The sequence below is a fragment of the Stylophora pistillata genome, chromosome 3 (genome assembly GCF_964205215.1).
Source record: "Stylophora pistillata chromosome 3, jaStyPist1.2, whole genome shotgun sequence".
In the NCBI taxonomy this organism is placed as follows: Eukaryota; Metazoa; Cnidaria; class Anthozoa; order Scleractinia; family Pocilloporidae; genus Stylophora; species Stylophora pistillata.
Window position 1 is genome coordinate 22,901,637 of NC_142521.1, and position 23,771 is coordinate 22,925,407.

Genomic DNA, 23,771 nt, shown 5'->3' on the forward strand with positions numbered 1-23,771 from the left:
CAACAAAGCTTTCATGGTTTTGCATATAGTTTCCAGGTATGATCGGCGGCATCGATTGCACTCATATTTGGATCGTATGTCCAAACAAGTACGATACCATGGCATTCACCGACGGAAAACAGTTTTACTCTACCTAAATTCAACTATGCTTTTCATGATGGAAATACAGTCACTAACATCGTTGCACACTAGAGTGGATATGCTTGTTTGGTGGATGTGGCTGCACTTGCGGGACGTATTTGGTAAAACTAATACTAAAGCCAAAGAATGGAGAGGAAATGTGCTTTAACATGGGTGCGCTAGGTGTGTTATTGAGAGATACCTCAGTTTATCAGGCTAAAGTGACAATTTCCGTGTCTGCACTCAGGACAGCACACAGCCCTGGAGAATGCTTTTGTCATTATTGCAACGACAGCACGACGTTTCAAATCCTGTGCTGCATTTGACTGTGGTTTCAACTGCCTCCAGCACCTTTGGATTTGATTTACGTCCCCTTTTATTTCATTTGGATTTTAGGAGTTAAATTTTGTTCAAAATTTCCTCCCTACTTTTGCCATTTAAGGTCTTATTGTCATATGCTTTACTATCTATATCTGGGAGTAACCTTCCCGATCCCGCCAGCAAAAGGTTTTCTTCTTCCCTAAAATTTGCTGTTCGGTCGGATTTTGAGGCCAAGTTGGGTCAAACCCTCGAACCATGCATTCCCCGCAAGACATAGTTTAGCCCTCGACTGGGTAAAACATGTATTAGTCGCGTTTCACTAATGAAATTTTAACATCGTTGTCTAATGAAACAACGTTTAAAATGCGTGTTTGCCATGAAAAAGACGTCATTGACTTTTGCAGTACAATTCAATACACTTTATTATGGCTCCCCTATACGAGGCTATTCTGTTGTAATATACAACGATAGCAAATATACAATAATAAATTACAATCACAATGAGGCAAAAAATATTTACACGTGTTGCGAAAAAAATAAAAAACAAAAAAATAAAAAAAACTATTTGCACGAGTTCATATGCAGGTCAAAAGATGAGTTTCGAGCCATTTCAGTAGAGTTTCCAAGAAAATGGGAGACTTTCCTTTTAAAACTCGAAATATTGTTTATATTCCGAATGTCTTCTGGGAGAAGGTTCTGATCTTTTGCCCGCGAAAGGCGAAAGAGCGTTGACCAGTTGATAATCTGCATCTAGGTAGATTTAACTGTGACATATTTCTAATGTTGCGTCCCGTCTGTCATGAAATAAATCGCAAAGATAAGGTGGTGCCTGCTTTGTTCTACACTTATGGACCATAGTAACGGTATTTAATAGAAGTTTTTAACGGACACTTAGCCAACCAAGGGATTTGCGCGTAGCAAATCTTTATTGGACAAACTAGTGGTATTCTTAATGATGTGGGGCGAACAAACCAGGCAGAGGACCAGTCGAACAGCAACTCAAGGTCCTGACCAAGTGCTGTCATACACAGCAAGAAGATCAATGGAGATGATGCATGGCAGCCTAACGCGACTGAAAAATTTTCTCTCCGAGTTTGGTGCTGAAGACCTTCTAGCACAAATTCGATTGTCTGCGCTGGTCACCCTTATGGTTGAAAATTTTTTTTCGCTCATGAGACAAGAGGATCCCATGCCTACTCAACTCGAGTACGGAATTAGACGCACAGCCTGTGTAAGGGAACTGGAGAAGAGAATGTATCGTGGGCATTTCCACTACTTCACCGGGCCCAAAAGCTATTATCCGGACAAAGTATTGGATTCTCCTCCTCCTCCTAAGCCATTCATATCCCTATTCGAAGATCAAATGGAGAAACTATCCCTTAGCGACACAAACGAGTTAAGGAAATTCGCTTCATCTTTCGGGAAGAGTGTTCGACAACATACAGTCAGAGACAAAAGCAAAGAAGATACTGGTCAATTGCCGTATGCAATACCGTTCTCGTTGCAACAGCGTGAGCCACGTTCAAATGTTACAACAAGTACTCTGCTACAGGGTGACACTCAACAAGTACTTTGTCAGCAGTCCGTCCTTCATTGTGAAATTTTGTTCAAAGCAGGAGAAGTTGTCGCTGTGAAACACGGTCGACGAAGGGAGAAATGGGGTTTTTTCTTGGCTCTCCTTCTAAAGAATCTCTTAGTCGAGGACAGAACTGCAAATAAACTGCAGGTTACCGAAAATGCAATGGATATTATGTGGCTGGACAATAGCGAAACTGAGGACATGTTCCTGTTCAAAGAAGCGTACGAAGACCACAAAAATTCGCCCTATTCCATTGTGGACCGTGTTTGTGTCGCTATCACCTCTAACGAAAATGATTCAAAATGCTATCAACTTTCGCAAGAAGAAGTTGATAGAATTTAAAGGATTCTTAAAGGTGGAAACAACAGTGACATCGAGTCCGACGAGGAAACTAAAGAAAGCGAAGTTGTTTCCGCATCCAGGGATGACCATCCCAGACGTGTAGCTTGTAATAGGAGATCTGGACGCACTGCAACACGTTTGAGCCAAAATTAAGTTAATACTTTGCTTAACGCAACACACGTATTCATTGGTATAAGTATTCTAGGATCTCAAAGTTATTTCTTTCGTTGTGTTATTTTTAAAAGCTTAATGTAATTTTGAAAAAGTTGAGTGACAATATTTCCACATCGGAAAGAATCAGTAAAATGTGGTTCTCGGGTATTTACCACCAAATCTACCAAGAATTCGCGCTGTTATATTGTTGAATAACTATGTTTTGATCTTAAATACGTTATCAATTAAAATTCCAGTGTTTTTAAGGTTACGTTATAGAGACGAAAGACTCAATCCGATGATCGAAAATAAGAATATCAAACATTATGGTGCTTAGATATCTACCAATAATTTGCGCAAAGTAAATAGGACTATGGAAAAAGGTATGTGTCGAACGCCATCGTAAGAGCTTTCCGTCGTCACTGCTTAAAGTCCCTATAGTGTAGATGTTTAGTGTACATTTTTGTTCAGTGTACAGTATGTAAAAATAAATGCCACTCCTAGAAGGGTGATATCTAAATAAACCTCAGGCTGGAGTTAAGTAAATAAATACGGTAATTAGATTGAACATGACGCTGACGGTTTTAAATCATTTTAATTCAAGTGAAATCATCTAATTCACAATAAGGCGAATTAGAAACTGCCTAAAAAAACTCGAAAACGGAATAATGAGTAACGCGAAAAATTTGAAAATGAACAATGAATAACCTCGAAAAAAATGAAAGGAATAATGAATAAGTGAGATCCAATTATTCCGCTTCCACCCCCGAAATTGACGAATCGAATGTCTAAAATGACGAAGTGAATGTTCGATTGACAAATTGAATCTTTGAGCTGCCGAATGGGACGTTTGAATTGCCAAATTGAGTGTTTCAAGTGACGAATTGAATCTTTGATTTGACGAATTGGACGTTTGAATTGCCGAGTTGAATGTTTGAAGTGATGAATTGAATGTTTGAAGTGACGAATTGAATGTTTGAAGTGACGAATTGAACGTTTGAAGTGACGAATTGAATGTTTGAAGTGACGAATTGAATGTTTGAAGTGAAGAATTGAATGTTTGAAGTGAAGAATTGAATGTTTGAAGTGAAGAATTGAATGTTTGAACAACAAGTTTGAATTTTTGGGGGGATGGATACCCATAGCGGTCTGCGGTCCGCGGTCTGCGTTTTCGAGGTCTGTGTTAACGAGACACCTGAGAGAAGAAGTATTGCATTACTTCACGGTAGTACTTTGTGCGCCCCGGGTTTAAGTTTTCCTGTTTTAGTGTTATTTAGTCCTTATGTCAGCCAAAAGAACTTACGAAGAAGTTGTATCGGGATCTGAGAATACTCCAGATGACAACCAAAAGTTGATGATAGCTTACCAGCAGGAAAGCGAAGAAGATGCCCTGAAAAAGGCTATCCAATTAAGCAAGGTATAGTCATGGTTGTGCATTTTCACTGTCAAGAGGCTGGTTCATCCAAGAATTACCACTCGGTAGGCTCGTCGGTCAGCCGGACAGCTACAAAATAAACACATTTCTGGGAAATACAGTCAAACCTCCCGTAAGGAGGGGGGCTTTGGGATTTTCTGTTTTGCGGTTTTGGCTGTGTTTTGAATCGGTTTTTCGCTTTTTCTGCCAAAAAAGTTGGATTTTTTGTTGTTGTTTTTTTTTGTCCCGTTTTTCGTTTTTTTTCCCGTTGCTTACGGGAGGTGGTGGTCGCTTACCAGAGTTCATACCACGATGGGTCAATATTTTGCCTCATTAGCATATAGTAACGACAGAGACATACCCCATGCGCCAATGCCAATCTAAATCTCGTATAATAACTGTTAGTAACCGCAAAAATACTTAAGCTTTCAAAAATATTTATTCAGAGTTTCGTAATTCGCTTCTCATAAACTACCTAATACAGCGAACGGAACAAGTCTCACAAATTGTACCATAAATGTTCTCTAAACGTTAGGGGGAACTGAGTATGAACTAAGGAAGAATTACCTAAGAGTTCTCTAGTGCGATTAGGCCCATTACTGAAGCCCTTTTAGGTAATTTTTTTTAACATCGCTTGAGTACAGTGTACTGTATGTGCATTTTTTTTTACATTTCAAGTTTATTCTTGTAAAAAGTCAGTTTTTGTCAGTAAGGGGGGGGGGGGGGAGTGAAACTAGAGAGAGAGGTGTTCGCTTGGGAATGCTGGTGGCAACCGGAGATTCCCCTTGCCTCTCTAGCTAACTCAACACTTGTGGCTTACATTCTTCTGGTTACATTCCTGTAATCGATTTGACCGGAAATCCGTCGCCAGCGAAAATAAAACAGACAAGGTAGGAGCAGTGTCATTTAGAACCAATTTATTGTGCGGTACTTATCTGGAGTGAAATACGTAACAAATAAATGGCGCTACCAGTTAATTGTACATCGACTTCAGAGTAACCGTAACGGTAAAGACGGCGAGTTTCGCCAAAAATCTGAGGCACCTCGTACTTAATGATGTGTACATCCAGATCCCTATCAAAAGAGAGCATTAGCCCAAATGAAACAAGAGAGAGTGCCGTTAATAGAAAAGCTTTTTCTTTTCGCATTCAACACAAGAGTGAGAAATTGGAAAGCGATGACGTCATTCTTAGAAACAGGTTGATTGTCGTGGTATCCAGACAACCCTTTGAAGACAAAAGAACATGCCTTCTGGCTTTCCCGCTCCCTCATTCCGTGTAAATAGAAGAGTGTTACAAAGACTGAGCAATTTAAACTATACTTATCTTACATCTCCCTTCACGTTCTTTCTTGTTTGTTGTTTTTTTGTTGGGTTTGAAGTTGAGTCATTGCTTTTCCACAACTTGCCTTGTTTCCATGAACAAAAACTTCATTCTATTTGTTTCCATTGTAAATAGGGAATCCTCCACGGACTCAGAGACAACTGATATCGAGGGGAAACCAGACAACGTTCTCAAACAAGTCAAACAAAGAAAGTTTGATCCTGGGAAGTGGGAGTGCTCCAGTTTCAGAAGTGGAGAAACTTCCATTAGGCATAGACGGTTTGGTGAAATGTACCATTGTCAAAGCCAGAACGTGGAAAGAAATAAGCGCAGCTTTGCTAGCAGATGGTCGGAAATGGAAGAAAAGCAACGGCACGCAGTGGAAACAATATGGAGAGATGCGGTATGCAGACTGTCGGGGCTCTTTCAAGTGCATCAATACTCAGTGTCCTTTTCGTGTTCAATTTGGTGTAACAAACACAAACCAATTTAAAAATGTTTCAAGCGGCCAAGAAGCCTGTTCAATATGTGGAGACGCAGGTGAATTTGTAATTTGCCGTGCGAGGCGCTATATGTTTTACGGCAAAAAGAAAAATACAGGTGTTTCATTGTGGGAGCCACACGTGCCCCATAACATCAAGGTTTTTTTCGCTTTTTTGGTGCATATAGAAAGTGGTTTTTAAATAGCTGTATGATATAATAGCGGAAATATGTAAAACTAATTTCAATGACAGTGAGATAACAGATAAAAATAGACGTAAAGTAGGGTAAATGGAATAAACAAAATAAAATAACTAGAATGACGGGGTTGTATAAAATTTATGTATTATTGTATTCAATATTTTAAATGGTTATTTTTATTATTAAGTACTAACCACGCCCACGACTTTTACCCGCACCCGCACCCACGACCCACGACCCACGACCATTAGTCAAACTCCGGCAATAACGTATCGTGCAAACCACATATTGCAAGTACACCAGTGTTTCTGCTCGATCGATCGAATATAAGCTTTCTGTGGGTTCTTAATTTAATGTCCACGGTCGTAATTTGACTTTGTAGACATTTTACAGACTGGTTTGATGAGGGTCTTAGTTTTCGTAGTTACCAAAACTAAGAGGGGTCTTAGTTTTTGAGACCCCTAAATTTACCGTTAAATCTGATTTAAAACTTGGTGGAAAGGATCGGACAGGAGATAATTTGACAGATTAAACCTGTTTTGGTTACAATTTGACTTTATATTTCAACGGATTCGATTTTAGGGGGTCTTAGTTTTCGTAATCTCGAAAACTAAGGCGGGTCTTGGGTCTTAGGTCTTCGTTTTCGAGGGTCTTAGTTTTCGTAACACCCGTCATGCTGCAATCATTTGTCCTCTAGTACAATGCTTTGCGGATCTGTGGTCGATAAAACAATTTACATTTAGCTTATCGAAACGTAACATACTTTAATGTCTATTAGAGAAGAAAGGAGGATCAGAAGTTGGAGTAGGAGAGAACAGCTGAGTGTTCGGCTTCAAAATACAGCGTAAACACTAAAACAAGGAATGACCTAAAACCACCCACAATCACCTACAACCATCTAAAACCACCTACAATAACCACCTACAACCACCTAAAACCGCCTTCAGAGACAATTTGTGGTAATTTTGTTCACAATTTCAATGTAAATGCACACCGAAAATGTTGTCCTATGTCTCGCATGTTCAGCATAAAAACTGTTTTTCAGGAAACTGGATTCCTAATTTGCTTTGTAAGCAAACTCAAAGTATTGAAGATGAATACATTATACCTAGTCATTTGTATCATCCAGGTTATCATATCAAGATAGATACTACTAACTTTTACTATGAGCACTGAACTGTGACACTAGATATGTGCAGGTGTAAGATGTCATATATCGTAATTACTAAAAGAATGACCTAAGGGGCCGACCATCTCTTGAGGGGGGGGGGGGAGTGGGTGTTTTGAAAAACATTTCTTACAAGCGCTTGTTGGAAGAAAAAAATTCCATGCAGGCCAAATGTAACAGAAAAAATGTGCCAAAAATTCGGAAAAAAATATCCTGCACAGCAGATTGCTAGAAAAAAATTTCTTGATTACCAGAAAACACCCATCCCCCCCTAAAAAGTTAAATGGTCGGCCCCTAAAACCACCTACAACCACCTATAACCACCACCTAACCCCATCTAAAACCCCCTACAACCACCTCCAGAATACTATTGTGACAATTTGTGACAATGTAAATGCACACCGGAAATGTTGTCACATGTCTCGCCAGTCTCGCCTGTCTCGCATGTCATTACCAGGGAAAAACACCAAGAGAATTGTTTACACAGGAGCAGCACCAAGAGCCTTGAAGTTTTTCGAGTAATAGACTACGTTTAGAGGTCAGTGTTTTCAAGGTCTGAGTTTTCGGGGTCTGCGTTTTCGCAGTCGGCTTTGAGATCAACTGGACACCACCCCCTGTAGCAGGAAATTTGATGAGGTTGCGTAATATAACATCAGTTTGTTTATTTTTACAGCCGTGTGAAATACACGGCTCCATTTTTGTGTTCTGCCGGCGGGATGCCACTTTGTCACCGGAAGAGTATGGAACGTGTGTAACAACAGGGAAATCAAAAGCGATCAAAACAAAGTACTAAAATCGGAAGCCAGCATGTCCGGCAGGTTCCGAGAGATGATTGACTCGATCTATTTCGCGTGTGGTACTCGTAGGGATGCTGCTTGTAACTGCGGTAATTTTAAGGAATTTATAAGCTACATGCATCTCACGAAATTTGCAAGTTCTGTTTATCACAGCTGTTACATCGTTTAAACTGTCACTGTTCTTTTCCCAGTTTCCTGTTAGCAGTTATATAAGTTTTTTTCTCTGAATAATAGTTTCTCATTTTAAACTGTTTTGTTTTCTTTGTTGTACGCTCACTACGCAGCCCAATTTGAAGCAATTTAAAATGGTTATCTCCCTATCTGTTCTAGGAAAAAGCAAACAAACAAACAAAAAAAGAATAAATTGTGACGTAATGGGAAATTAGAGCTTCACCATCGGTCTTTTTGTGCATGCAGGGTGACCATGACTAGATGACATAATTTTGGATAAATAAGAGTGTGCGCATGACTATTATTAATATTAAGTTTATCATCCTCTTCTTCCTTCAATCACTCCCTGATTTGCTACTACTGTAAGAAAAACAAACAAGTCCACTCTTGACCTTAAAATCAGAACAAAAACTGTTTTTTTTTTCAGAAAACTGGATTCCTTATTAGCTCTGTAAGCAGGAGTCACATACATGAGGTGTAATTCGGATCCACTTAATCTCTGCTGACCAGTGAAACACCAACAAAATGGCGACTTAGGATTTGAGAGAAATTTTGGCAGTGCAGACTAACAAACTCGTAACCTTGAACCCTATTTCATCTCCAATTCGACGTGCTTTGCGTGTTCAGGCATTCTATGAGTGTTGAAAAAGCGGTTTACAGTTATTTTGGAGCCATCAACCAGATGAAATATATGGTTCTGTAATGTTCAGGAGTTCGCTTATACAGTTCGCTTACAGTTCGCTTACAGCTCGCTTAGTTTGTTCGTTCCTAGATTTTCTCACCCCCGTTTTCACTTTACGGTGCATAATAAATACTCAAGTCTACGTCTCCTGGGGCCTTGGGCGTGGACTTGGAGGCCTGGACACTACACCTCCCCCCTTTTCTTTAGTGAGGCTTGAAGTCTCTGTAAATTGTTTCCCACGTGGATGTTCTGGCTCGTACTGATCTCCGGGGTTCCGATGCCGCGATTGTCGGTCCCCTGTGCGTCTCTTGCATGACTATATTTCCTTCTCCCGGGACCTCCCCTACTTCAATATGGCGGTTCTTTGGTCGCCTTTTCATCGGTTCTTTGTCCCAATCCAAATCGTCGAGCTCCTCCTTTCCAGCATACTTGAGTACCTCACAGTGGGAAGAATTGCGGGATTTGACTTCCTTTCCCCTCTTCACTGTGATCATGCTCCCTTTTATTCCAACGACTGCATATGGTCGTGGATCATACGCCGGGGTCAACCTGTTACCCCTATTCTGTTTCAAAAGAACACGGTCACCAATTTTGATCGAGCTTTGTAATGTGTGTCTGCGCTTATCAGCATAAGCTTTCATTTGCTTCTTTCTCTCGTCTCTTTCACGGATTAGTTCATGGCGTTGTTCTTCCTGGGGAACGACCCTTTCTGGCAGTTTTCTTCTTATCTCTCTCCCGAACATAAGCTTGTCGGGACTCTCTCTCGTCACAGGATGGGGTGTGGCACGATAGTTGCCAACCATCCTTTGGATCTCTTGTTGAAATGCTTTCCCCTCAATCTTGGCAACCCTCGCGCTCTTTTTGACCGTCTGGATGAGTCGTTCGACGTCACCATTTGCCTCCGCCCATCCGGGTGTGACTTTCCTGTGCCCGAACCCTTGTTCTTTGGCATATTTTGCAAATTTGGACCTATTAAATGGGGGGCCGTTATCTGTCTTCACCTCTTCTGGAATTCCATAAGTAGTGAAAACACGTGTGAGCTGGGAAATTACAGCCTCTGCGGATGTACTTGTGACAAATTCTACGACAGGATACCTTGAATACTGGTCCCAGAACACTATAGCCATGTCCTTATGTGGAAAAGGTCCCGCAAAAGCCACACTGATGTTCTTCCACGGACCTGTTGGCAGATCCGACATTTGGAGTGGCTCTCTGGTGTGGCAAGGGATGGTAGCTTGACAAGCTAGGCAATTCCCAACGTGCTTTTCGACCATCTTATCGATTCCGGGAAACCAAACGTGGGCACGAAGCAGTTGTTTCGTACGAACGATGCCCTGGTGACCCTCATGAGCAATTTTCACCATAGTTTCTCTGAATTCTCGAGGGACTATGATTCTTTCACCCCGTAGGACAAGACCGTCAACCTCAGCCAATTCATCGTAAATATTGAAGCACGCTTTCATGTCTAGGTTCCTGTGGTCAATCTTCCTCTCCCGTATACAGATGATTAACCTTTTTAGTTCCTCGTCATTTTCCGTTGCCTTTACCAGGTCCTCTTTGCTGATATCCCGGGGAATGTCACTTGCGACCACGAAATTCACGTACTGCTTGACATCCTTGGTAGTGCCTAGTTCCCTTCTAGTGCAGGTTTCACGAGGCAGCGGGTGCCTAGATGTATAATTGGAGATATTCGTCTTTCCGGGTCTATATTCGACCTTGAACTCATAATCGAGCATTCGTACCATCATTCTTTGCAGCCGTATTGACGTCTGATGCCTAGGGTTGTTCAGGATGACTTCGAGCGGTTTGTGATCGGTGACTACTTTGAACGGCAAGCCATACATGAACAATACATGAAATTTCCTGCCCGCGAAATCTGCCGCAAGCATCTCTAGCTCGATTTGGGAATAGTTCCGTTCCATATCTGAGAGGGCCCTGCTTGCGTATTTCACCACCCTCCAGCCTTTGTCACTCGACTCACGTTGGACCAAGGTCGCTGAGATTCCTAACGGACAGCCATCCACATGAACTTCATGCTTTGCAGCGGGGTCAAAATAGACCAAGACTGTGTCTGAGCTAAGACCTTCTTTCAAACTCTCGAACGTTTCCTGATGATCTCTCGTCCAGGCAAAAACGTTGGCTTTGAGTAAACCTCTCAGAAGGTCTTTTCCATAAATCTCGCGTTGTATTGCACTGTACATAGGAATGAGTTCAGTTCCTTCGCGTTGCGAGGAGGCTTGGCCGCCTTGATAGCCTCAACCTTTCGTGGGTCAGGGGATGCTCCATCTTTAGAAAACTTCATCCCGTAATACACACAACTTTGCTTATTGAATTCACACTTTCCCTTGTTAAACGTGATCTTCTTTTCTCTAGCCTTCTTGAATAATTTGTCTAGATTCCGATCATGTTCCTGTTGGGTTTTTCCGTACACAAGAATTTCGTCACTGATGTTGAGGCATCCAGGTATGTCTCGGGTGATTTCTCTGCTAACGGTGTCTTGAAAGATTTCACCCGCGGATCTCATGCCAAAATGTAGCCTTTTGTATCTGTACAACCCGATGTGCGTTGAGAAAGTGGTGATGTCCCGACTGTTCTCTTGCAGTTCCAGTTGATGATAGCCATGATTCATATCCAAGTGGGAGAAAACAGTTGCTCCATTGAGCTCATGTGTGATGTCCTCGAGAGTAGGCATAATAGTATGGGTCCGCGGAATGGCTTTATTGGCCTCTCTCATATCCACGTTCAGTCGAATTTCATTCGCCGTTCTCTTGGGTGTAATCACGACTGGGGATACCCAGCTGGTAGGCTCTTCGACCTTCTCGATTACATCATCCCTTATAAGTCTCTCCAGTTCCGCCTCCAGTTTTGGCCTTACGCTGAACGGGATCCTCCTGTGAGGTTGAGCAACTGGTGTTACTGTGCGGTCAACGTGTAGATCGACCTGCACTCCTTCCATTTTTCCGATCCCCAGGAACAGGTCTGCGTATTCGTCAAGTAATTTGCTTGTGAACATTTCAGAATCAGTTCGTCTTGCATTCGTAATCACCACCAGGCCAAGACTTTCGGCAGTCTGAAATCCTATCAAGGGTTCCGTGTTGGTGTTACCTTTAATGACGTGGAACGTTGCCGGGATGATTCTCGTGTTTGACTCTACGACTGCATCGAGTTTGCCCATAACTGTTAATGGCCTGGGCGGGTTTTCATTCGTTTGGTACGAGCGCAAAACACCTATCGACTTCTCCAATTTGATCTTATTTGCAAGTAGCTGCTGAAAGGTGCATTCATCCATTACGTTAACCGACGCTCCTGTGTCGATCAGCACTTTGACTTCGTGGTTTTCGATTTTTATACTTCTTACTGGCCTGGGTTTTGGGTTGCTTTCGACAGCCTTAACTTCTTCGATTCCACAAAGGGATTCCGCGTCACTGCTATCTGATTGCACCTCCTGATGAACTGTCTTTACGATACTCTTATTTACTTTCCTTTTACTCCTACAGAATTTGGCAAAATGATTCAGCTTCCCGCATGTGGTGTATTTCTTTCCCCATGCCGGGCATTTCTCCTTTCCTCCCGCGTGTGGAAATGCGCCTCCACAAAAGTAACACTCTTTGTTGATACCAGTCGAGCTCTTTTGCCTTCCAAACGAGACTCTCTTCAACTCTTCCTCGGTATTGTTCCCTCGACTTTGTTGCTCCATTTCGATTCTCTTCGCTTGTTTATCCGACAATTCCTGTGCTCTAGCGTAATCTAACGCCTCCTGAAGCGAGTGCGGCTTACTGAGCAAGCGGCGTCTAACTCTCTTCGATTTTCCCTTTTCAATTAGCTGCATTTGTATTTCAACTTCACGCCAACCCCCTGGAAATTCGCACGGAGCCGCTGCTTGCTTTAAACGCGTGGTGTAATCATCGTACGACTCCTCTTCCTCTTGGGCCAACTGCCGAAATTGGTATATGCAAAAAAGATAATGTCTGTTAGGCTCAAAATACTCTAGAAGTTTCTCTCCTGCGGTTTCGAAGTCTTCTCCCGTATCCTCTAGTGTGTCGAAGATGTCCTGTACTTTGGGACCAGCACAGTGTAGGAGTAGTGCTCGTTTTCTCGCTTTGTCCTTTATATTCATCGCTGCAGCGTATACTTTGAATCTTTCGAGATATTTCCTGAATCGAATGCCGACCGATGTCGGATCTCGGTCCGGGTCAAACGGTCCGAAGTTGAGTATCATATGCGGCCATTCGCAGAGATTTCTCGATCGAAACAATTTGATCGAACGCCTACGAGATGATCCTCGTCGCCAATGTAATGTTCAGGAGTTCGCTTACAGTTCGCTTACAGCTCGCTTAGTTTGTTCGTTCCTAGATTTTCTCACCCCCGTTCTCACTTTACAGTGCATAATAAATACTCGAGTCGACGTCACCTGGGGCCTTGGATGTGGTCTTGGAGGCCTGGACACTACAGGTTCAACCCCCCTTGTTTGGAAAATATATAATATAATATGCAGATTTAGCCAAGCCTTAAAGTGGAGCTCCTAAGTGCGAAATATTAATGATAACTTAAAAGATGTGCATTTGCCAAGACTCACCTGAGACACCCCTCCCTTAGTTTTGATAGTCTCCCCACCCTACCCATGCAATATGACACAACAGACCTCGTAGTTTATTGCATCCCATTATGATTAAAATATTTTCGTGATAGCATACATGGGCACGTACGCTCGGTCAGTCACGTGACAACCAAACGAAAAGAGATAATTGGATATATCAACAAAGTTGAAGTGGTAAATTGGCCACCGTAACGATTACAAAAGCTGACGTTTCGAGCGTTAGCCCTTCGTCGGAGCGAATAGAGGAATTGTGGGTTGTGTGTGCTTTTAAAGGCAGAGAATGGAGCTACGTTATTGGTGGGAACATGGCAACAAGAAAAATACCACTTAAAACTGAAAAGGGTGAGCCTCACTTGCAGGCTGGTTAGGTATAGGGTTCGCTGTATTTAAGACAACCCACTGTTACTAAGTTCATTCCTGTTTATTTTTAAGTTTTATAACGTGACTACAACAATACGCACATTCTCATACGTGAAAACTTATCGCTTATAAAAACAGTAATCCCACAGAAAACCGTGAAACATTTAGAAGCAAGAGCTCTCAAATTGATTTACTAGCGTAAAAGCTATTTGAGCGTTGAATGAATACTTTGAACGGTTATCCATCAATCGCTTTAGATTCGTTATTCACAAACATCCCCAGTTGTTTATTGCGGCGGTAAATCAATACAAAATACAACTGGCTGCTTAAATAAATTGGTTTCCTGCGCAACCGAAGCAGCGGGAAAGGTATGTCATATTTTCTCATTTAGTACTAACTACAACTCCTTAGACCATGAAATGAAATGGAAATTATATTTTAACATTGCTTTGAGTCTGGAGCACAAAAGTTACAGTAACCTCACGACAACATCAACTGACGAAGTCCGTCACCCAAGAATCAACGTACCCATGTGCATCAGGTTTAAAGAGCCACTTTGTGTCGACAACTTGGAGACCATAAAGTGCAGTGAAGATGTGTTTAGCAGCTACAGAGATTCTGCAGATACAATTGCGGACGTATTGTTTAATACACATCTCCTTTTAACTGTCGACTTGTAAGTGCAACCTTTTCTCCTGGTTTAAAAGGCGGCATTCCTAAGTAAGGGCAACTGGCACAGCGGAAGGCATCTCCCAAGTAGCACTGTTAAAGAAAGAGAAAGAAATTCACACTAAGGCCACAGTCCTTCAGTCATACCACTGTACAACATTGAATCTGAACCAGATATTAGTCAGATGAAAATACTCATTCAGACACTGCACCACTATTCTTCACGCATCTCCCTTAAATCTCGAACTTCTGTTTTTGAGACTCAAGCTGACAACCACTAGACATTGTTAGACATTTCCTTTCAGACATCTTCGTATAAGAATGAATATGACATCGTTTTGAGAAGGTTTTTTTTTTTCTAATAGATGGTGGAAAGGGGGTTGTGACTGGGAAAAACTTATGTTAGTGTTTTCCATTTTCTGAAAAATGAAGACTTACACTTCCACATGACGACGTCAGAGTTTCCTTTTCTGGCTTCTTCCCTTGATCCAGTTCCTCAGCCAAGCCACATGTGCTGTGAGTGAACAAGAACAAACTACTATGAGGCGGACTGAGAGTACCGCTGAGATGAGCATCATGGCTTTGGGACCCCTGTTAGTTTGTTACTTGATGCATTAGCAGCCAAAGGCAAAGGTTTAAAGAAATGGAAAACCTCGTATTAATCATATTTCCAGGTTTGAAACTAAAACATTCCCCTGTTATCATCACTGAGTACCATTCCTGTACCCCTTACTCAAAACGTATTTCTTGACAAAAAGTTTGGAATATTAAAGATATTAAGCAACATACCAATTCTTGCAAGCTTTTTTCTTTCCTGCTTTATTTGTGCCACAGTCACCTGTAATGTAATATCATAAGCAAGCAGCTCAATTCAAGCACCCCTTCTCTAGCCTCTACACAAAACGACAACACAAAACCACATGCACACCGTGTCTGTAGTAAACATCACTGATCATCAATCCTACAGTATGACTGGTGACAATAAGGATTGTCAGACAATTTTCTAAAGTAGCATGCATTATGCAAGATGTCTTATTCACACTATACACAGAAAGGAGTAAAACATACTTTTAAGTGATGCAGGATCTGGTTTTCTTAAATCTTCTTCGTCAAGAAGAGTGTCTGAATCAAGAATATCCTACGAAGAGAGTAAATTACAATGATATTGGTGGATCAAGCACAATTCAGAGGTACTGTGCCACTACAAAGGGTTGGATTAGCCTAATTCTCAGGTTTGGGACAGTGCATTTCAATTGAGGGTAGCAAAGCTAAATCCAAGCAATTACAGTCACAGGCATCCCAAGCTCACGTCTCGAGCAAAAGCGAAAGATTATTTCATGAAAGCGTCACGTGTGAATAGTATGGGGAACAAAATATGGCCCATTTAAAACGCTAAATATTCCGAAAAATGAACATTTTACATGTTAGATTAATAAAACTTACTCATTCCTTGTGTGTCCGTTGTGGTTTTTGGTGATTTCCGTCGTTTTGGGCTTGCTTTGCCATCACTGTTTTTCCTGTTATCAGACGAACAGGAAAAACAGTGATGGCAAAGTAAGCCCAAAACGACGGAAATCGCCAAAAAAAACAACGAACTCCCAAGGAATGAGTAAGTTTTATTAATCTAACGTTTAAAATGTTCACATTTCAGTATATTTAGTGTTTTAAATGGACCATATTTTGTTCCCCACAATATTCAATTCCTTATAACGCATTTGAATTCGCAGTGGTTGCTCGTGTAACTTAACACCGCATCACACAACGCGTGATGCTTAATGAGATAATCCTTCGCTTTTGCTCGAGACGTGAGCTTGGGACGCCTGTGTTACAGTAGGCATTAATTCACAAAGACTTAAAACATCAGAAACGAGAACTCAAGCTGAACCAAACAAACTACTCGTAATGCAAGGTAATTTGGTTTTATCAACTAAGTTGAAATTGCGAAGAGCGAAGGGCTCTGATGAAGGGTTAATGCTCGAAATGTCAGCTTTTATACTCTTAACGGTGGCCAATTTACAATTTCAACTTAGTCAATAAAACCAAATTACGTATGATGCACGATCCTCGCAGTAGATAGCGCTATTTATGGAATAGCGAAATTCAGACCTGAAAAAAATCAGGCCTGTACGGGACTCGAACCACTGATCTCTGCGATACTAGTGCAGCGCTCTAACCAATTGAGCTAACAAGCCAACTGAGAGCAGGCCGTTAAGTTGATTCGTAATGAACCCGTGAAAGTGATAAATGAGATAGAATAAATATATGAAAATCATATATTGAACTGCGGTATTTGATACGTATGATGCACGATACACATATGAGCACCTACACCATGAAAAGTTTTCATAGACATAAGAAAATACCAAAAAGTATTAGTGTTACTCAAAAGTGAGAGCAGTTTTCAAAGTAATCCAGAATTGCATTTTTTCCTCTTTTAAACTCATTTTCTCAACCAACTGCTTGTAAAACTAAAGTCAGTGGAGACTAACTGCATCACGAGTAAACAAAGGGGTAAGTTCTTATAAGTAAAGAAACTGTGGTGCTGCCTCGGTGGGGGTAACAAGGTAATTTGGTTTTGAGATAGAATAAATATATGAAAATCATGTATTGAACTGCGGTATTTGATACGTATGATGCACGATCCTCGCAGTAGATAGCGCTATTTAAGCAATAGCATAAATAGCGCTATTTGTCACTTTCAAGGGTTTATTACGAATCCACTTAACGGCCTGCTTCCAGTTGGCTTGTTAGCTCAATTGGTAGAGCGCTGCACTAGTATCGCAGAGGTCAGTGGTTCGAGTCCCGTACAGGCCTGATTTTTTTTTTTTTTTTCAGGTCTGATTTTCGCTGTTGCATAAATAGCGCCATCTACAGCGAGGATCGCACATCATATGTATCCAATACCGCAGTTCAAATTATATGAACTTCATATATTCATTGCATCTCATTCATCACTTTCACGGGTTTATTACGAATCCACTTAACGGCCTGCTTCCAGTTGGCTTGTTAGCTCAATTGGTAGAGCGCTGCACTAGTATCGCAGAGGTCAGTGGTTCGAGTCCCGTACAGGCCTGATTTTTTTCAGGTCTGATTTTCGCTATTGCATAAATAGCGCTATCTACTGCGAGGATCGCACATCATACGCACAGTGTACATTAACAGTACCCTTGCACAGCAAAAGAGTTGGGGTTGTGGAGAGTCTACTAGTGCTTGAATTTCAAACATGTAAACATCTCCTGATTTCAGTTAAATGTGGAGATATTTGCTATCTCCCTGGGTTCAAAACTAGAAAGTGAATGGATAAAGAAATTTGATGCAGAATGGTGAAAAAATCTGCTCACCCACAATCAGTAAGCATTAAGTTTTGCCGTGGCATGTATAAGCTGCTTTTAAGTGAAAAAAAAAAAGAGTTGAAATCAAAATTGCAGTTCAGCAGGTCTGTCATGGGTAACTGTTAGACTGTCACCCACAAAATATGTTTTTTCTGTGAGTCTGCAGAGACTCTGCAAGACACTTCTGTACTTCTATTGGCAGTCTGCATTTTGAGTTTTCCAGAGTGTTGACGTAACTCGACATGTGGACACCCAAACCCCTGAATTGTTGGGAAGACTTTGGAATAAAAAAAAAAAAAAAAAAAAAAAACCACTTCTTTTTTATGCTAATGTGCCTTCTTTGAACGAATTAATAGGGTACATATTAAGCTTCATGGATTGCCTTGAAATTTGTCCAAAGACTCCCAAGATACCAAACATAAAACCGTGTAGGAGTATTCCATTTTTTAAAATGGCTCCTCTGCAGTGGCCTCCAACATAATGCATATTGGTAATTTTTGATCAGATAAATTGCAAAGCAACCAATATGAATATCAAAACATCCCACACACGAGATTACTGTGTGATGGATGTCCTCCCCTGGGTGGGATGGGTGGGAAGGTGAGATCGATGGACTGAAGCGGCTGCCAGAGGCGCCTGATATGCTGACGTCTATTCTCAACCTTAAACTGCACCCGTAATTCAGCCTTAGACTGCAAGTGGTCAGAAACACTATATTATATTATTATTATTATTATCCCAACTCAGTTTTGAAGACTGAGCTCTCAGAATTAAAAATTGTACAGAAGTTTTGTTTGTTTGGTCAGATTTGATATGGAATTATTCGCTCAAAGAAACATTGTCCATTTTGAATTGTTTCACCGCGTTTAGTTTAAGATTAGATCAAGCTAACACAAATAGTTTTCACGGAATAGTGCATTTCATAACCTTTCCACTGATATATAGTTTATGGTGGTCATGCTGCAAATAGTGCATTAAAAAAATATTTTGCCTAGGACACCTGCAAAGGTCTACAGAATCCTTAAGAGACAAAATTGATTGGGGGCTTCCAGCAAAACGGTTCAGTACAAGAAGTAGCTACAGCATGAAGAAATATAGTTAACATTAATTGGCAAACAAGCAGCAACAAGGAGTAATAACTTGACTACTGATGACAATCCTTAAATGCTATACGTTAAATGACTTACTATCTCTTCATCATCAATATCTTGTGCTGATAAAGTCCAAATCTTAGTAACATTTTCATCTTTGACCTTTGGCTTCAAAGCTGTTAAATAAATTTACAAACTACTAGTTAAAAGCTCTTTTAACAAGCAACAAAGAACAAAATTGGAATCAAAACCCACAATGAAAAGAGGTTTGCCTGATCTTAATAAAAAGCACCTTATAAACTCTAGAATGATGACAATAAGAACTTTAACAAGCCTTTCTGTTTCTTGGTTTCTTGAAATTGGAAAAAAGAAGAAAGTGGGCAAGTAATACAGCCACACAAATATTGCAAGTAGGTGATGGTCAGAGCTGAAAAGCTCATTGTAGTCTTATGAAAGATGTTGTAAATGAACAGATGACAAGGCTGCATGATGGAAATTGTTCCTTGTAAGAGCAAAATCATATCAATTTTAAAATTCCCACAAAATACTTTCAAAATTAAGCAAGGTAACTGCCCAAGTTTGGATTAAAAGGTTTCCTTGGTTTAATTTCTAAGGCTCAGTTCAGACGCCGTACTTCAGCTGTGCTGAATCGAATTCAACTTTAGGCCGACCTAAATTAGTTAATCCTGGCTGAATAGCTGTTAGTACGTCTGAGCCAGCGATTCAGCGGTCGTTACACGGGAACGAGGCTATTGGGTCAAGACCTTAGATTTTCTAGAGTTTCTTTGTGTCATCATTTATATTTCACAAAAACAGTGCTGAGTTCTCCGAATCTTTTGAAGAAAGGAGATGGTAAGGCATTGTATAGCAGTTGGCTGTGTGAACAGGAGTAACAAGGTTGAATGTAAAGGCCTTTCTTGGCATTCGCTGCCCCTAAATGACTCGAAAAGACTAAAAAAATGGCTGATCAACATACGAAGAACCAACACTCCAAAAACGAAAAGTTCATTTTTGTGTAGCGATCATTTTGCCCCAGAATGTTTTCAAAAGTCTCCTGGAGGCGTAAGGGGAAGGCTGAAGGTAGATGCTGTGCCTACTCTTTTCAGCTTTACAAAAGTTCAGACACAAAGAAAAGCCCCACAACACCGTTCGAATATGGCCACTCAACGTCAAGAAACTGCAGGCTTAAATAGTGACGAAAGTATTGCTAAAGCCGTTCCATTAACAGAATCAAATGAAGTGGGACAGTCCATAAAAGAAGCAGACAATAGTCAGGATCAGTCTCTACAATTAATTATCAACGAATTGGAAGGGAAAGTAAAACAATTGGAACACGAACTTAAACAGGAGAGAGAGACAAGAAAGACACTAGAAGAGAAGCTTAATCGAAGTTTGTTTAATATCGACAACATCAAAGAAAACGATAATTTAATGAGATTCTACACTGGCTTCAACAGTTATGCTGTTTTTACTACAGTTCTTAATTTCCTTGGAAGAGAAGCAGCAAAACAGTTAAATTACACTAACACTGAACTAGTGCAGAATCCACCCAAGAGAGAGAAGCAAGGTCCAAGAAGAGCTCTCTCTGTGGAAAATGAATTATTTCTCTTGCTGTGTCGTTACAAAGTTGGTCTTTTAGAGGAGGATGTAGCAGTCAGATTTGGTATTTGCCAAAGTCTTGTGAGCCGAATCATCATTACATGGACAAAGTTCATATATTTTAGATTCTCAGAGCTAGACATTTTCCCAACAAGGGAGGTAATTGAAGCACATAAACCTGAATGCTTCAGGAATAAATACAATGGTACAACAGTGATAATTGATGCAACTGAATTGTACATTGAAACACCAACTAATCCTGAAGCACAGCAGCTCACTTTCTCTACCTATAAAAACGGCAATACTCTGAAGGCCCTAGTTGGAATTACACCAAGTGGTAGTGTTTGTTTTGTGTCTAATCTTTATGGTGGGTCTATCTCTGACAAAGAGATAACTGTGAAATCTAAACTCATGGATAAACTTCAATATGGAGATGAAGTGATGGCTGACAGAGGATTCAATATCCAAGAATTACTAGCAAGTAAAGGGGTTAAAGTAAATGTTCCACCTTATATGAATGAGGCAGGACAATTTACTGAACAAGAAATGCTCAACACAAGAAGAATTGCATCATTGCGAATCCATGTAGAGAGAGCTATCGAGCGCATCAAAAACTATCACATTTTAGATTTTATTTCCATTACTGTCTGCAAGAATGGGCTGGTTGACATGATTTTCTTTAATTGTGCTATGTTCACAAACTTTTTGCCACCTCTGGTGAAATGAATTTTTTTCAGAATCTTTCTTGAGCCATTCATTTGTTTGCTTGTAATTGTCTGGTGTTATAGACAGAATCAATATTTTTTAGGTGGGTGTTTCAATAAGGACAGCACACAATTTATTTACAACTGACAGAGTAATGAGTAAAATATTCATATCACTAGTTGATCTGAAATAATCTATTACTGTTAACAATCAAGATAGATTTAATCTTCTGCAGATGTCATATTTATCTGGCTAATAGAAAAAATGCTCATTGTATCTAAATTTATTCAAATGTTCTACATGTTAGTATTGAAAATCAGTTAATGTCATGCAAAATTAAAGTTGCAAGTTTTGCTGGTTCAAAGAGTATACTGGAGTCAGTTTCTGGTCTCTGAAGTACTCTCTTGCATTTCGATGCAGTAATTCTTGTTTTCCTGTGTTCAAACCACTTTTGACAATCACTTTGATTTTTTGTTGCTCTGCTTATCAATTCTCTTTCTTTTTCTCCTACAAAAAGATTTGACTTAATTCTTTTAGCTTTTGCATGTATTTCTTCCAATGACATTGGTTGTTCCTTTATGGGTGAGACAATTAAACTACTTGGACATAGTGGCTCTTTTGATAAAATAGAGTAAAATCCACAATTTAGACTTTCTCTCGAGATTTCTTGAAGCAAGGTCTGATTTGCCTTCTCTGTACTTGGTTCTCTATAGATGCAAAGTCTTGGATCGTGCAGTGCTTTATTGTGTTTTAAATTCTCTGTGCCAAAAACTTTTCTACTGAAATCAATGTCGTATACTGAGAGTGCCTCCAGCTTTCGCTTTCGTGGTTGATTCCAAGTCTGCAATCTTTCTGTACAGGTAAGAAATTCTTGACTACGACCAAGTCTAATGTACTCTTCAAGAGCAAAGCATAGAGCTGCCAAATGTTTACATGATGCAAGTGGTGGCTTACCAGCTGGACAAGGATTACAGTTTCCATATATTATATCACCAGAACTGTCTACTGTCATTTGGATCTTATATTTTAGAGTTTTTTTCATCTCAGGTAAGCATTCGCATTGGATAAAATACTTGCCATCCTCATTCGCAACCTTAATATTCTGGACGTGACCATGTCTGAAAAGACCAAAAGCTTTGCAGTTTAAGCTTTTATAGTCTTTATTACTTTCATCGTCTCTTGCACGCCTAGTAATAAAGTAGCTCATCATATTTGCAATAGAAAACTCTGGCAGTTTGTTGCATTTTTTCAATTCGGTCCACGTTGTTGAAGGCAGGAAATTTTGTATATCTTTCCCTGTTGGCTCCTCGTTAGCATTTGCCGAATTTTCCTTTAAGTTCTCGTTCGATTCTCCTGACAGATGCATCCATTTTTCAGTAAAATTCGCGTCCCAGCCATTCTTAATATAGCTTACGACCCTGAAAAACAAAGATGGTTTTAATTACCGTCTAAAACTATCCTCAAAATATCAATGATATTTTAATTATTTTTACGTACCTTTGAACCAGTTCTCGTTTGTTTCCATCCGCAGAAGCACTCCCGTTTTTTGAGGTTCCTACTCGATAGGACAACCATGATCTTAAGACCTGTTTAGTAATGTTTCGGGGACAATTACCATTCAACAACTGTAGTTTCTCTTCAGCCGAAAAAAAAGCATATTTCGGCTGTGATTCCTCGTGGGTTTCCATATCTTTCCTATGATTTAGTTCTTGAAACATTTCTTGACCCAATAGCCTCGTTCCCGTGTGATGACTGCTGAATCGCTGGCTCAGACGTAATAACGGCTATTGATTCAGACGCCGAACTTATTTCGGCCGAAATTAATTAACTGAAGTAAATTTGTGGCCGGGGCCGGCTCAGTGTTATAAAGAACTGATGAGAGTTATTTGAATGGCATGGTCGTTGTAAGGAAGTTTTAAGTATTTTATTTGGTCTCTTCTCTAAAGAGGTACCTAAATAAAGTGCGGCAGTTGATCAGTAAGTGTTTTGGTGCGACCAAACATATTTCCTTGAAATGTGAAATTCCCATATGCAATAAATGTTCAATTTTTGGAGAAAAAACCAGGAAAGATTTATTACTCGACGTTTCGGGGTCATCATGACTCCATTATCAAGAGACTAGTTTAAAAACATGCAAATAAGGAAAGGTACAAGAATAGCATAAATTAGACTGAACGGCTTAAACAAACACCTTGGCGCGGATGGAATCCGTTTGCACGTTCAGTGTTGGCTTACGCATGCGAATATACAACATTTCATTAACAAGGCAATCAAATTTGCCGTTACATTTCGTGATGACGTTGAATTGCTCGATCAAGCGTTCAGGCATTTCACTATTGTGCTGGAGGTGGTAGTGTTTGTAGATAGAAGATGATTTCCTTTTGTGCCCTTCTACGCGCTCGTGTAAGTGACCACGAGTATAGCCCACATACCCTGCATCACACAGGTTACATTTAAATTCATAAACGATACATTGTTGGTTAACAATAGGGGGCTTAATTTCGTGTTGCTTAAGCTGTTGATCGAGCTTAGGGCTAACGAACACTGGTTGGACAGTCACGCTTAACTTCGAGCTTAGACTGTTCAGTTGTTGTTTAACATGATTAGCTGACGACTGGTCCTTGAAGGGTAACACTAATCTCACAGTCTCCGATGGTACGTCTGGTGA

General features: G+C 40.4%; 4 protein-coding genes across 5 annotated transcripts in view; 2 read left to right on the forward strand and 2 right to left on the reverse strand.

Annotated features, from left to right (window-relative positions):
* The first annotated feature begins 1,395 nt into the window (after positions 1-1,395).
* On the forward strand, positions 1,396-3,083 carry LOC148735106 (uncharacterized). Its single transcript, XM_088755307.1, has one exon. The coding sequence runs from the start codon at positions 1,397-1,399 to the stop codon at positions 2,360-2,362; it is 966 nt and encodes a 321-aa protein (XP_088611433.1). The 5' UTR covers position 1,396; the 3' UTR covers positions 2,363-3,083.
* Positions 3,084-13,753: 10,670 nt separating this feature from the next.
* The window catches only part of LOC111335003 (anamorsin homolog), an 18,294-nt gene continuing 8,276 nt past the window's right edge, over positions 13,754-23,771 (reverse strand). Inside the window, exons 6-10 of one of the 2 annotated variants that reach the window (XM_088755043.1) lie at positions 18,896-18,975; positions 15,445-15,514; positions 15,166-15,214; positions 14,815-14,890; positions 13,754-14,469 (exon numbers count right to left, since the gene is read on the reverse strand). In XM_088755043.1, the coding sequence (XP_088611169.1) occupies positions 14,353-14,469; positions 14,815-14,890; positions 15,166-15,214; positions 15,445-15,514; positions 18,896-18,975 (392 nt within the window). In that variant the 3' untranslated portion in view covers positions 13,754-14,352. The remainder of the gene's footprint in view (positions 14,470-14,814; positions 14,891-15,165; positions 15,215-15,444; positions 15,515-18,895; positions 18,976-23,771) is intronic. The other variant, XM_088755044.1, reaches the window with a different exon arrangement.
* LOC111345738 (uncharacterized) lies at positions 19,524-21,470 on the forward strand. The gene has a single exon (XM_088755038.1). The coding sequence runs from the start codon at positions 19,649-19,651 to the stop codon at positions 21,122-21,124; it is 1,476 nt and encodes a 491-aa protein (XP_088611164.1). The 5' UTR covers positions 19,524-19,648; the 3' UTR covers positions 21,125-21,470.
* LOC148735107 (uncharacterized) lies at positions 21,214-22,845 on the reverse strand. Its single transcript, XM_088755042.1, has 2 exons — positions 22,601-22,845; positions 21,214-22,521 (listed from the first exon to the last, which is right to left on the reverse strand). Exons 1-2 carry the CDS (start codon positions 22,819-22,821, stop codon positions 21,420-21,422), a joined length of 1,323 nt encoding a protein of 440 aa, XP_088611168.1. The 5' UTR covers positions 22,822-22,845; the 3' UTR covers positions 21,214-21,419.